Source organism: Podarcis melisellensis (genome assembly GCF_964234715.1).
Source record: "Podarcis melisellensis genome assembly, chromosome: 6".
NCBI classification, from domain to species: Eukaryota; Metazoa; Chordata; class Lepidosauria; order Squamata; family Lacertidae; genus Podarcis; species Podarcis melisellensis.
Window position 1 is genome coordinate 72,097,248 of NC_138538.1, and position 14,450 is coordinate 72,111,697.

Below are 14,450 nucleotides of genomic sequence, written 5' to 3' on the forward strand. Positions count from 1 at the left end.
CCCGACCTCTTCTGGCGGGCGGCATTTTAAAATCGCCCGGGACAGCGGAGGACTTCTCCGCTGTCCGGGGCGATTTAAAAGCCCCTGGGAAGGCAGGCAGGGGGGACAAAGGCTTTCCCGCCCGGCCGCCCGGCTTCGGGACATCGTTCCGATGCCGGGCGGCTGGGGGAGGCTTTCCTGCCCCACCGCCCGGCATCGGGACGATGCCCCGATGCCGGGCGGCTGGGGGAGGCTTTCCTGCCCCACCGCCCGGCATCGGGACGATGCCCCGAAGCCGGGCGGGGGGGGGGGAGGCTTTCCCGCCCGGCCGCCCGGCTTCGGGACATCGTTCCGATGCCGGGCGGCTGGGGGAGGCTTTCCTGCCCCACCGCCCGGCATCGGGACGATGCCCCGAAGCCGGGCGGCTGGGGGAGGCGTTCCTGCCCCACCGCCCGGCATCGGGACGATGCCCCGAAGCCGGGCGGCTGGGGGAGGCTTTCCTGCCCCACCGCCCGGCATCGGGACGATGCCCCGAAGCCGGGCGGCTGGGGGAGGCGTTCCTGCCCCACCGCCCGGCATCGGGACGATGCCCCGATGCCGGGCGGCTGGGGGAGGCGTTCCTGCCCCACCGCCCGGCATCGGGACGATGCCCCGAAGCCGGGCGGGGGGGGGAGGCTTTCCCGCCCGGCCGCCCGGCTTCGGGACATCGTTCCGATGCCGGGCGGCTGGGGGAGGCGTTCCTGCCCCACCGCCCGGCATCGGGACGATGCCCCGAAGCCGGGCGGGGGGGGGGAGGCTTTCCCGCCCGGCCGCCCGGCTTCGGGACATCGTTCCGATGCCGGGCGGCTGGGGGAGGCTTTCCTGCCCCACCGCCCGGCATCGGGACGATGCCCCGAAGCCGGGCGGCTGGGGGAGGCGTTCCTGCCCCACCGCCCGGCATCGGGATGATGCCCCGAAGCCGGGCGGGGGGGGGAGGCTTTCCCGCCCGGCCGCCCGGCTTCGGGACATCGTTCCGATGCCGGGCGGCTGGGGGAGGCGTTCCTGCCCCACAGCCCGGCATCGGGACGATGCCCCGAAGCCGGGCGGCTGGGGGAGGCGTTCCTGCCCCACCGCCCGGCATCGGGATGATGCCCCGAAGCCGGGCGGGGGGGAGGCTTCAAAAGCCGTCCGGGGGCTTTTAAATCGCCCCGGACAGTCCCGGGGCGATTTAAAAGCCCCCGGTTAGGCAGGCAGGGGGGGCAAAAGTCTTTGCCCCCCCTGCCTGCCTTCAAAAGCCGTCCGGGATAGCGGGAAGCGCTTCCCTGCTATCCCGGACCGCTTTTAAAATGCTGGCGGTGGGGAGCAAAGCCTTTCGCCCCCGCCGGCCTTCCTGGACCTCTTCTGAAGTCCGGAGGGGGGGGAAGGCTTTGCTCCCCACCGCCAGCATTTAAAAAAAGGTCCCCGAGATTTCCCTATGGGCTTTCGTCTTGCGATGCAAGCCCATAGGGAAAATCGTCTAGCGAAGCGTCGCAAAAACCGAAAAACCCTTTCGTCTTGCGGGTTTTTCGTCTTGCGAGGCATTCGTCTAGCGGGGCACCACTGTATATCATTGTAACAGTTTTCCAAAACTAATTTCTCATAAAATTTATTTAGTCAATTAACATCTTTCTTTCTTATCTTATTAACTTTAAACATATTATTCTGTAACATCAAATATTTAAATCCTAAGCCAATCTGGTATTTGCAGGTATTTCTATTTAAGTTATCTTAACATATTTAGCTAAACAGTCTTTAAATTTCATCCATTCCTCCTGGTACTCCTCCTCCTTCTGGTCGCGGACTCTTCCGGTCAGGTCGGCTAGCTCCCCAAAATCCATCATCTTCATCTGCCATTCCTCCACTGTTGGCACTTCTTGTGTTTTCCAGGTTTTTGGCTAACAAAATCCTAGCAGCAGAAAAGACTCTCAGAGCTGACTGCTGAGATAGCTCGGTCGGTAGAACATGAGACTCTTAATCTCAGGGTTTTGGGATCAAGGCCCACATTGAGCAAAAGATTCCTTCATTGCATGGGGTTGGGCTAGGTGACCTTTGTGGTCCCACCTTTATGATTCTTAAGTGGCACCAGTGAGTGGCAAGCTACGATCCCTTATTGTGAGAACATGGGTAAAGAATTAGAGTCCTAAATGATACCTGTGGGTCATTGTATCTGGCCAAGTTTCCTAAAGCAGGGTGGCTGGAGGCTAAATCCAGCTCCTATGTATTCAAAAGCATGCTTATTTTACCTAGCATGCACATCTGAAATAATAGTGAATTTGTAGTGTAAAATCTGGCATCTTGTCCGTAATCTGATATCTTTACTCAGAATTTTCTTATTTTTGTTTCGCATGTTAAAACCAAGCTTCTAGTCCTGGGTTTCAAAGGTTTAGCAAATTGTGTTGCCTTTGTTGTTGTTGCTTCAAGGGTTCAGGAAGTGGGAGTTCTATATTGGTCTTCATATTCACAATCTGTCCTTACCAAAGCAATGAAAAACCCCACCTTCTGCAAACTAAAGTAAGCAAATATGTACATCCATCAGAATATCACTGTGATCCTAAAAGTAATCTTGTCTGAATTCATTAGATTAAAGCTGCACACGAAGGCAGTTGCAGTTTGTATATTCTGATTGCAGAGTTTCTGGTGTTTACGTTTCGGAGATTTTTTTTTAAGCACAAAAATAAAGACTTCACTGTGAATTATGCTGAGTTTGCTGGTTTGGAAGGGACTGTGTGTGTGTGTGTGTGTGTGAGAGAGAGAGAGAGAGAGAGAGAGAGAGAGAGAGAGAGAGAGAGAGAGAGAGAGAGAGAGAGTCGGGGGGAAAGGAAGAACACATCCTCATCATTTTTCATTCTTGAAAAATGATGCATCTGTTCCTTTTTAATTAAGTAGTACGCCACCTATAGGGACGCGGGTGGCACTGTGGGTTAAACCACAGAGCCTAGGACTTGCGAATCAGAAGGTCGGCGGTTCGAATCCCCACTACAGGGTGAGCTCCAGTTGTTTGGTCCCTGCTCCTACCAACCTAGCAATTCAAAAGCATGTCAAAGTACAAGTAGATAAATAGGTACCACTCTGGCGGGAAGGTAAACGGCATTTCCGTGCGCTGCTCTGGTTTGCCAGAAGCGGCTTAGTCATGCTGGCCACATGACCCGGAAGCTGAACGCCGGCTCCCTCGGCCAGTAAAGCGAGATGCACGCCGCAATCCCAGAGTCGTCCACAACTGGACCTAATGGTCAGGGGTCCCTTTACCTTAAATCACCTACAACATGTTATGGTAGGTGAGTGAGAAATAAATGATAGCAATGAAATTGTTCAATCGCTTGCTTAGAGCTCACTGGTTATGAATGTAATCTGTAGCCAGGCATCATTTTGTCAGAATGCAGAGAGCATGTGTTCAGGTACATCTGGAATCTTCCCCAACAGTTCTGCATCTCTCTCTGAATCTTCTTCTGACGTTTTCACTTTTACGGTCCCCTCTTCAACCTATGACCCCTCTGCCTGCCTCACCTCTCTTGATGCCATTGGCTTAGCTGCCCTGATGTCATGGATCTGCTTAGGCCCTACACAGCTGTGTGGCAGGGAGGGAGCGCTTGGGAGGCCTTAGAAGTGGAATCCCAGGGGCCACACAATTGTTAGCTCTGCATGCCATGAATTTTTGGGAGAGACAAACCAAAATGGACATCATATGGAACATTCTAAGTCTTAAAATATTTTTTAAAGTTTAGAAGATCATTAGGTAAGTGTATTTCTGCTCAGTGTATTTTTGGTGACCTGTACACTTGGTTATTTATTAGCTATGGGTTGTGCTGGATTATGGTGGTTTGCGCTGACGAGGAAATTAAGGTCGCCTTTCCTTCGAAGGGAGGCAGAGAGAGGAAGGATCAGCTTTAAGAGACATATTATTCCACCTTCAGTGACCTCATGCAATCTTAATGCTATCTTGCTTTCTAACTGCCTTCTTTCATTCTGGAAGCAAACCATTGTGCATTATATCGGCACTGGTGGGTTTTTGTTTTTGTTTGTTTTTGCTAACCATGGCTACCTCCTTTGCAACCATGATTGGAAATGGATTTGCAAACCACGGTCATAATGCAATGCTGCATTCATTTAGCTCCAGAAATTAAAGACGATAGGTAAAATTGTGTGCCAGGAAGAAGCCCAAGTCTGTGGCCTGTCAGATATTGTTGAACTACAAACCCCATCACCTCTGACCATTGTTCATGTTGGCTGGAGCTGAAGAGGGTTTGAGTCCAATAACAACTAGAGGGCCTCCGGTTCACCATTCATGATGCCCAGCAATAATCCTTTGTAAAGACTAATTGTGACTAGAATTAAAACCATCTGACGATGAAATTACATTAAGTGTAAGCTTGGTAAGTGACTAAAAGGCAGCGTGGTAATAGCAAAGCAAGAATTAAAAGCATAATGGTGGGAAGACAGGTATTTCTTTTGTGTGTTTGAGTCTGAGAGAAGCCCTGCTCTAAAAACGCATGGTTCATTATGAAGGGGAATTTAGCTACAAAAACAAACAACCGCCGCCCCCAACGACGGTTAAAAGAGCGTGTGGTGAACTGAGCAACAGCCATTTTCAGCTCCATTGGTTTTTAAAGGAGCGCGTGCCGTTCATCCTTGGCTGTGCACCATTTTATTCAATCTCCACTGCTGGGAAGTACACTAAAGAGTTCTCTGGAGACGTTTTAGGAACAGTTATAGTTCTTCCTAAGCAAAGTCCCTCAGTGCCTGTATGCTTTTGTTATGAAAGCTGAGATGTCAAATAATCTCCAGAGCCGTCTGGGTCATTTTGTTGACGAGCGAAGAAGGGAGCAGCGTGTGTGTGTGTGTGTGTGTGTGTGTGCGGAATAAAGAAGCCAAATGAAGACGTTTGCAAGTGAGATACTAATAAAAACGGTCCTCAATATTTCTAGACTTGTTTTTTGGACTCGGAATTTTCTGAGTGGAAGAAGAGGAGTAGAGCTTTAGGTCATGGCTGGGGAACCTGTAGCCTTTTAGATCAAAGCTTTCCAAACTGTCGCGACACGTTAAGTGTCTTGGCTGCAGTGTGTAGGTGTGTTGCACGAATGCTCCCTATGCTCTTCCCAGGGCTGGAAAGTGTTAGTTTAACCTCATAAAACTGAATTACTGTGTCACAAAATGATGCAAAACTGAATTACTGTGTCACAAAATGATGCAAAACTGAATTACTGTGTTGCGGAATGATGCTGCAGGACTTTAAAGCTCCATCATCCCTGACCATTGCTGGCCGAGGCAGAGGAGAATTGTAGTCCAGAAAAGCTGCAGGCCAGTAGGTTCCCTGGCTCTGCTTTAGACCTTTTCAACTGGCAGCTGGTTTTGCTAGTTCTTTACTTGGTCTAAGGCAGAAATCAAACCATGTTCGCCTGTGAATGAATGGTCTTCGGCTTATTACATGCACTTCTACCTTACATGGTTTGGATGTTAACTATACCACCTTTAGAAGACATCTGAAGGCATATAGGCTATATAGGAAGGCTATATAGGAAAGTTTTTAATGTTTAATGTTTTCTTATGTATATATGCTGGAAGCAAAGTGGCTGGGGCAACCCAGTCAGATGGGCGGAGTACAAAAATAAAATTATTATTATTATAAGTGAAACCACCATTGCTTCCAGCCTTGCTTAAACTTGCTGCCTCCAACCAAATGTTTGTGGTGTGTTTCGTTTCCGGAGGGTTTGCATTTGAAAGGCACATGCATTTTGCCTGACATTTAGCAAAGCGATATGGGCTAATAACTTTTAAAAGAAGAGAAATTCTATTTTCCACCCTATTGACTTGTGCCGCGCCGAGGCAAATAGTGTTAGCTGGTAGAACTAGTGAACCATTTCTACATGGGACATGCTCTTGACTGTTTCCTGAAAGCTTTCTTTCTCTTCTGAGGCCTTGGCGTCAACGCACAGCTTGTCTCTGAAAGCGACTGCCCTTTCCCTGCTCCTCATTATTTAAGGCTTCACACCTGTAGGTTGCATGCTTCCTTCTTGAAGCGGCTCCTTCGCTACCGCTGTGCAGGTGAGAAACTTGTTCTGGGACAGGAGTTGGAGCTGACGGCTTCTGGCTTGAGGAACCCCGGCCTCTCCTCCCGTCTAGCCATGCAGCCGTCTCTGCCTTGCCTTGTTCCGCAGAGCGGATTGTTGGTGTCTCCACTGTAAGGAGCATATTGATGGCAACAACTAGTGTTGAGACCTTGCCAATCAATACTGACATTGAATGAGAGTTAATTGACACAAATAACTGCATCTCTCCGTTTGTGTACGAGAATGATGCCTTCTTGAGCTGTGATCAATAGTGCCTTCCTTGTAGGGCACTGAAACAAAGCCGCGTTCTCTGCTGTTTGACAGAGCTCTCCCCAGTGATTTTTGGACCTGTCTCTTCCATTGTATCTCATCGGGGCCGATTAGCTGGAAGGTTACATATGAATTGCCTGTCAGAATGATTCTGTCAGGCCTTTCTTTGTAAGTGTTTAGCACTGTCATCAGCATAGAGTCCAGACCTTCAGCCTTTTGTTCCGTCTCTTATTTGCAAGTACACCTCGCTATGCATAGAGTGGGGCTTTTTCCATACTGCCACAAGCCCTTAAATTTTTTTTTTTTTAAAAAAACCTCTTCTGAAGATGTTTTCCTGGAAGCAAATCCTACAGAGCAGTGTGAGAAACTCAGATATACAGTGGTGCCCCGCAAGACGAACGCCTCGCAAGACAAAAAACCCGCTAGACGAAAGGGTTTTCCGTTTTGGAGGCGCTTCGCAAAACGAATTCCCCTATGGGGTTGCTTCGCAAGACGGAAAAAATCTTGCATCCCCCCGCGGTTTTTTTCCGCTTTTTTCGCCCTTTTCTTAAGCCGCTAAGCCGCTTATCAGCTGTTCCGCTGATAAGCCGCTTAACAGCTGATCGCTGGAAGCCGCTTGACAGCTGTAGCGCTAATCCGCTAAGCTGTCAATGGGCTTGCTTCGCAAGACGAAAAAACCGCTATACGAAGAGCCTCACGGAACGGATTAATTTCGTCTTGCGAGGCACCACTGTATAAGCTAGCTGCCAAATGGCTCCTTAAACCAAGGTTACAGTTGTGAAAATGGAAGGTCTAGTTGCCATTTTGGGGCAAAGGATGGACTGACTGTGATTGATTCTCAGTTAAACATCTGGCGATTGATCTAGGACTAGCTTAAGAGCTTTGAGAATTTAAAAAAAGAAAAGTTGCTTGATCCAGGGACATTCCACATATATATTGGCCTATTCCGACCTCTCTTTCTCAATGGTGACTGCTCCTGCTCAGGCTGCATAGGAAGAACAATTTGGTTCCAGAAATTCATTCTGATTGCGCAGGTAAAATAGAATTGATAGAATTCGACAAGGTGGAGTATTAGTATGTGAAAACAGTCCAGATCCAATGATCCCTAGGCATGCACTTCCAGATGGTGGAGATGTCAGGCGCCATCCTGGTACCCAGGCATCTTCACTTGGTCACAAGTAGTCAAAAGCCAGGTGCAAAATGCGCCTGGCGCCTGGCTAATTTCAAACACTGCTATGGAGTTCATTGCCGTTTACTTCCTAGTCAGTTGCGCATCAGCTTTAATTAACATTAGATGATCTGTTTTGTATCTGATTAGGACCAGGATGCAAGAATCTCCTTGGTGGGGGGTGGGGGTGGGTTGAACTTCAGGGACTAATGATAATTCTGTATGTTTTCCTAAAGATAATATGTGCCATCATTTTGTATGCCTTTTCCAAGATGATATTGGAAGTTTATTTTCAGAGTACTTTTCCAAACTGAGTAAGAAAGAACCATGTGGGTGGCAGGGTAAAGGATGGAAAGAAAGGAAGAAGTAGTAAATTCCTGCATTGCAGGGGGTTGGACTAGATGACCCTTGTGGTCCCGTCCAACTCGTATGATTCTACGATTTTATAATTCTATGTTTTCAAAACATTGTCATTGAGTGCTACCATGAGCTTCTTTGAGAGAAGAGACAGTATTGTTGGCATCCAGCTGTCTCTAGAGACAATGGAGTGTGCCTCTGGGGGTGATGTCAAACTGTGGCATTCGTTACTTCCCTGGGGCGCAAGCCTGGGCCGTGTCAATGGAGATCCTGGACTGCCCAGATGACAGTCTTTGATGTGGTCCAAAGGAAAGCAGAGCAAGACATTTGGCACCAGCTTGGCTGCAGGAGTCGTCAGAAGGCGATATACAAGGTGTCATCCAACTATCTTAGAGACTCCACTCTGGATTTGTGTAGGATTTACTGCTTAGCCTTTTCTTTCTTTCTTTTTTTAATTTATTTTATTAACATATCAAACACATATGTATACATTTACACAATACACGCACACAACACTCTACCTAATTTTCATAACATAAAACATACCTACATTACTCTATATAATACCTACCTATACTATACATATCAACATGCCTACACACCTACCCCATACGGACGCCCACCAAGTGACTTGACTTCCAGCCGTTCTTGTTACGCTACTATATTTTTCCAACTAGCTTAAACGCATTTCAATATTTCTTTAATCTCTTCTTTTATCTTACCTTTACTCTCCTTTCAAAATGTGAAAGGAGTGGGCTATCTTTAAGGAATACATCAAAATTTATGTGGAAAAAGTAGAATTTCTGACAGATACTGAGTGAATCCAGAAAATGATTTACTGCTTAGCCTTTTCTCCCAAAGATATCCCGTAAGGTAGCGATGGTTGAATTCAATAAATAAATAAAACCAGACATAGGTATGACTCTAAAGAGAGGAATTCTGGTGCTTTTTAAATTTTTATTGTGCTGTAATATTGGTCCTGCAGAAGTCAGTAGGCCAGGGGTAGGTAACCTCAGGACTAGGGGCCAGATGTGGCCCTCCAAAGCTTCTCTGTCCAACCCTTGAGATTTTCCCCATTCTGCAAACTCTTCCCAAGCTACATCCTTCCCCAGTCGTCCTTTGCACCCTCTGTTTATTGCCTGGATGGAACGTGTCCTTGAATTTCTCTGGTAATGCCATTTGCTTACTCAAAGGGAGGGTAGAGATGGGTGCGTCAAAACTAGTCTACTGTACTAATGCAATATTGACATTTGTGGCTCCACCCAGTTTTGGCTCTGGCCCCCTGCACTACTGCATATGGCCCCTGGAAGGTTGCTCTGGGGCTGAAAAAGCCTTTCTGCTCCTGCCCCCTAGCTAGACCCCAGCTGTGGAAGTATGAATTGTGAGGCCCTGTGCAAGATGTTAATTTTATGTATGATTTGCTTTTCTTGTCCGAACATGCATGGGGAGACCTCAGTTCATATCTCTGTGGGCCGTGTAGCTTGCTGGGTGATCTTAGTCCTCTAACTGTCTCTCTGATTTATTCTATTTCATAGGGTTGTCATGAGGATAAAAATGGATAGTCTGTGGAAAGAAAAAGCTACTTTAAGTTCCTAGTACTAAGTTAAGCATAAGACATAATTTGCATTTTTGCATAGTAAAGGTAAAGGGACCCCTGACCATTAGGTCCAGTCATGGCCGACTCTGGGGTTGCGGCACTCATCTCGCTTTATTGGCCGAGGGAGCCGGCGTACAGTTTCCGGGTCATGTGGCCAGCATGACTAAGCCGCTTCTGGCGAACCAGAGCAGTGCATGGAAACACCGTTTACCTTCCTGCCAGAGTGGTACCTATTTATCTACTTGCACTTTGACTTGCTTTTGAACTGCTAGGTGGGCAGGAGCAGGAACTGAGCAACGGGAGCTCACCCCATCATGGGGATTCAAACCGCCAACCTTCTGATCGGCAAGTCCTAGGCTCTGTGGTTTAACCCACAGCGCCACCCGCGTCCCTTTTTGCATAGTATATCCCCAATTAATAAGAAGGCATCTGTCATTTTTAAAGGCTGCCATCAAATGTGAAAAGTGGAAGCAGTTTTACATTTCTTATATTGCCATTGAAATTATACCTCTTTCGTCAAATAACCCTGGTTTGGATGAATTATTTATAGAACCTTTTACCTATAGATGATTTTGTGGGCTAGTGTGAATAAGCCAATTTTTTTTTTTAAAGTAGACATAAAAAGTTGACTTATTATTGGTTTTACATCATTCTTAACAATTTCTGAAATAATACAACTGTTAATGCTCGTGGTGGTTTTTTTCCAGGTTAACAAATACAAATATTATTCACAAAACTCCCGTATGGACCCTGATTGCCATTGTGCTTTTGTCTGTGTAAGTACTACAACTGAATTCATTTCTTCTCAATCTTTTGTTAAGTTTATTAGCAGCAACAGAATTGTGCTAAAGGTTCTTCAGTGTTGCTGAGTGGTCAGCTGGTTAAGTAAGAGAGGCATAGTCTTTAATCTGGCCAGTTTTGTTGGCTATCTCTTGCCAGCATCTTGCAGTGGGGACAAGAATGTAGAAGAATAGGGCATGAGGGTGACCTTGGAGAGTCAAATAGGGCATTGCCCTCCCATAAAGTCTGCAGAAAGTTAATTTCTTAGGCTTGGAAATGGTGAGAATGGTTTTTGGTTCTTTCAACCATTAGCAGGCTGCCTTGCCGTCTACCCATAATCTGTCTATTTTTATATATTTGGTGCATTTTTCTTCTGTCTGTCTTCCATGATGGCACTCTCAGGGTGGTTTGTGATGGGTTCCCAGTTAGCTGGGTCTCCCATCCAGGTGCTGACTCTAAATCAGGCCTGCTTTAAATCCGGAAAGGTGGTTGCATCCTGTGCCCTGCGACCATAAGTGTCTAAAGGTAGCCATGAAGGAGCACACATTCTGTGTCCCAAACATTTAATACACCCCCCCAAAAAAAAATTGTGAGTGGGGAAGAAGGGCTAAGACAATTCTGTAACTTGCACGGCACTTTATCACATTGTGCTGAAATCAGGAGTGGGGCCCCTGTGGCCCTGCAGTATGTATATTTCTTTCTAGTGGTGGTTGAAATGACCATGATGGTCGTAACAACAAATTCATTCATTCATTCATTCATTCATTCATTTGGAGCATCACAGATTCTCCAACCCGGGTTTAAATATTTCTGATGCATGTTAAGGGCTCTCTTTTTCTCAAGCAAAAGCAGTGAAACACGAAAACTGTTGACGTACCATTTACAAGGCTGCCTGGCTATAATTGGTGTCAGATATATACATTGTCAACAAATTCTGCCCAAGCATTTTGTTTGTGTGTCTGTGTCTCTTTAATTATGCATTCTCTTACATGATTTAAGCAGGCCTTTTAATTTGGATTATGTAAGCGTTCTCTGCTTCCATTTAATCAACACGTTATTTCTGAAACGACCTCCGATATCCACCTCACCAGAATGCTTTACCTCCCCTCCATAGATGTGAGGCGGGGATCGTCTGAGGAGGGCAATGCATTCTGCACATGCTCGTATTCCCTCCCTCCTTTTCTTTTATATACACCTAGAGTAAAGCTTGGCTTTTGAAACAGATTCCCCAGCTAGGCCCTTTCTTAAGTGAAAAACTGCTGTTCGTTGTTTTAGTTCAGCCTTGCTGATTTAGACATTTCATTGGTACCCCAAAGCTTCTTTGACACACTTACCTGGGGACCGCATGAATTAAGGGTCCTAATGAGCTAAGTTTCAAGTTTAGTTCCCTCGCTTTGTTATCCAAGTAGTTGCATAGACCTGGGATGCAATCTAACAAAGCATAGCATTAGCACGCAGAACATTTGTGCACCTCTTCAGCATCCCGCACATGCAACTGGGTCCCAGAAAACTGGTCATGGTGTCCTAGCGGCTATGAGATGACTGCCTGCACTATTCTGTTTCGAGGTTCTTGCATTTACAGTCATACCTTGGGTTGAATATGCTTCAGGTTGAGCGCTTTCAGGTTGCGGTCTGCGGCAACCCGGAAGTAACAGAGCGCGTCACTTCTGGGTTTCGCCGCTCGCGCATGCGCAGATGCTCAAAATGACGTCACGCACGGAAGCGGCAAAACGCGACCAGCAGACGCGCCGTTGCATCTTACGTTCTGTTCAGGGTGCGAACGGGGCTCCAGAACGGATCCCATTCGCATCCCGAGGTACCACTGTACTGCAGTCACTTGCAAAGCCTCCTCCCGGAGAGCAGTAGGACGGGAAACATAATATCAGCACACGGATCCTGCCGTTAAAATTAAATGGCAGAGGGGAAATGTTTCACAGCATTTGAAGGCACTTTGTAAACTGTGTTTTAAAAACTGGCACTAGTTGTTCTGTCTTAAAAAAAAACATATAAAAGAAATCACTGGTGGCTTTTTTAAAAAAAATGTCGTGGTCTACCTTTTAGTTAAGAGTTGAAACCATCGAGCAATCTTTGTACGGCTTTCAGCTTGAATTACAAGATTGCGAAAATCTTACTTCGAAGGCTGTTTATTACCGCCCTGCTGCTTCTCCTCCTTTTGGGCTTGCTGGGTCACTGGAGTCTATAGGGCAGCCAATGTGCTTGCCAGCCATTCACAGATCCAGATGTGTTGTAGGCCAGCCCCATAGCATCCCCAGAACTGCACTTACTTTGATCTTGCTTCAGTCTGACACATTGTTCTGCTTTTGTTGTCCCAGGGAAGGCTATACCAGTAGGCATTAGAGCAGGCTTCAATGAGCCTTACATCAGTGTCACCCCGGCCAGATACTGCTCAAATGATTCATTAAATCAGAACACAGAAAGTAACTTTACTTGAATGCCTTGGTATAAATTTTTTATCAACCGTAAGAACAAATCTTTTGTCATTTTTTTCCCCTCTACACTTTTCTGGTTGAATTCCTAATGTGTGAAACAGATCTTATGAATTTTTCAAGTGGTGTCTTTACATTTAATAAAAGGGTGCCTGTTTTGTTCACAAGTAAATATGTGTGTCTCTGCGATGAGCCGTAAATGTTTTCAGACCTAAATGATTTAAGTTTGTCAACCGCCCTCCCCCCAAAAAACCATCTAATACCAAACTTCCTCGGAATAGGACCATCTATCTGTGTCACCAAACAGGTGTATTCTACTTCTATCTTCTATAAGAGGCAGATGCTCTAATAATAGTGTGGTCTGTTGGACTTCCAGCTTGGGGGACCTGGATTTAAATACCTGCTTAGTCACAATGTTCATTACGTTACCTGGAGCCAGGTCACTGGCTCTTAGTCTACCCTACCTTACACAGCTGTTAGGGGGTATAAAACAAAATAATCCCCATGTATGTCATCTTGTACTCCTTAAGAGAGAGGATGCAGATAGCAAATGTAATTTTAAAACCTAGGCTGCTATATTGGGTACCAAAACTGCATTTTTTTTTATTCCTTTTCAAACAGCTCTCCAAAAATCTGGTTACGAACTGGCATTGAGTGCTGATGAGTTGTGTATAATATGATATAAAAAGTTAAAGCCAGACTGGCCTCTTTACAGATTATGAAACAGTCAACAGGTTGTCTATGTGGCTGTGTATAAGCTACAGTCTACACAGCAGATCAGGATAGGTGGCCTGTTTAAACTTGGGTTTTCTGAGCCAATCTCAAACTTCTGTGGGACAAGGTGATTGTGCAGGTGGTTGCTGAACAACTCCAGGCACGCCTAGAGGATGCAGACCATTTGGATCCCTTCCAGTCAGGTTTCAGGCCTTATCATGGGACTGAAACTGCCTTGTCACGCAGGTCAATGATCTCTGGTAGGCTAGGGACAGAGGTGGAAACTGTTTCCCGGTCCTGCTGGATCTTTCAGCAGCCTTTGATACCATCAACCATGACATCCTTCTGGACTGACAAGAGGAGCTGGGGGCACTGTTATATAGTGGTTCCGTTCCTTCCTCCTGAGCCGTGTTCAGAAAGTGGTATTGGGTGATGAGTGTTCACACCCCTGGGCTCTCACTTGTGGGGTGCCTCAGGGCTCCGTCCTCTCCCCCATTCTTTTTAACATCTATGTGAAACCACTGGGAGAGATCATCAGGGGGTGTTCATCAGTATGCGGATGATACCCAGCTCTACCTCTACTTTAAATCGGAGCCAGTGAAGGCAGTGAATATCCTGTGTGAGTGTCTGGATGCAGCTGGAGGATGGATGGCGGCTAACAGATGGAGGTTGAATCCCGACAACGCAGAAGTACTTGGGGGCAGGGGGCAGGTGTGGGAGACTCCCTGCTCCTGAATGGGGTAATTGTGCCCCTGAAGGACCAATGCGCAGCCTGGGAGTCATTTTGAACTCACAGCTGTCCATGGAGGCACAGGTCAATTCTGTGTTCAGGACAGCTGTCTACCAGCTCCATCTGGTATGCAGCCTGAGACCCTAACTGCCCATGGACTGTCTCACCAGAGACAGGTTATCCTCTGGTTATCTCCCGCTTAGATTACTGCAATGCACGCTACGTGGGGCTACCTTTGAAGGTGACTTGGAAACTACAATTAATCCAGAATGCGGCAGCTAGACTGATGACTGGGAGTGGTCGCCGAGACCATATAACACCAGTCCTGAGAGACATACATTGGTTC

At 46.8% G+C, this 14,450-nt stretch overlaps 1 protein-coding gene across 1 annotated transcript in view; it reads left to right on the top strand.

Annotated features, from left to right (window-relative positions):
* RPAP2 (RNA polymerase II associated protein 2) overlaps positions 1 to 14,450 on the top strand; it is a 53,251-nt gene that overhangs the window by 13,216 nt on the left and 25,585 nt on the right. Inside the window, exon 11 of the mRNA XM_081914199.1 lies at positions 10,141 to 10,209. Coding sequence (XP_081770325.1) covers positions 10,141 to 10,209 — 69 coding nt within the window. The remainder of the gene's footprint in view (positions 1 to 10,140; positions 10,210 to 14,450) is intronic.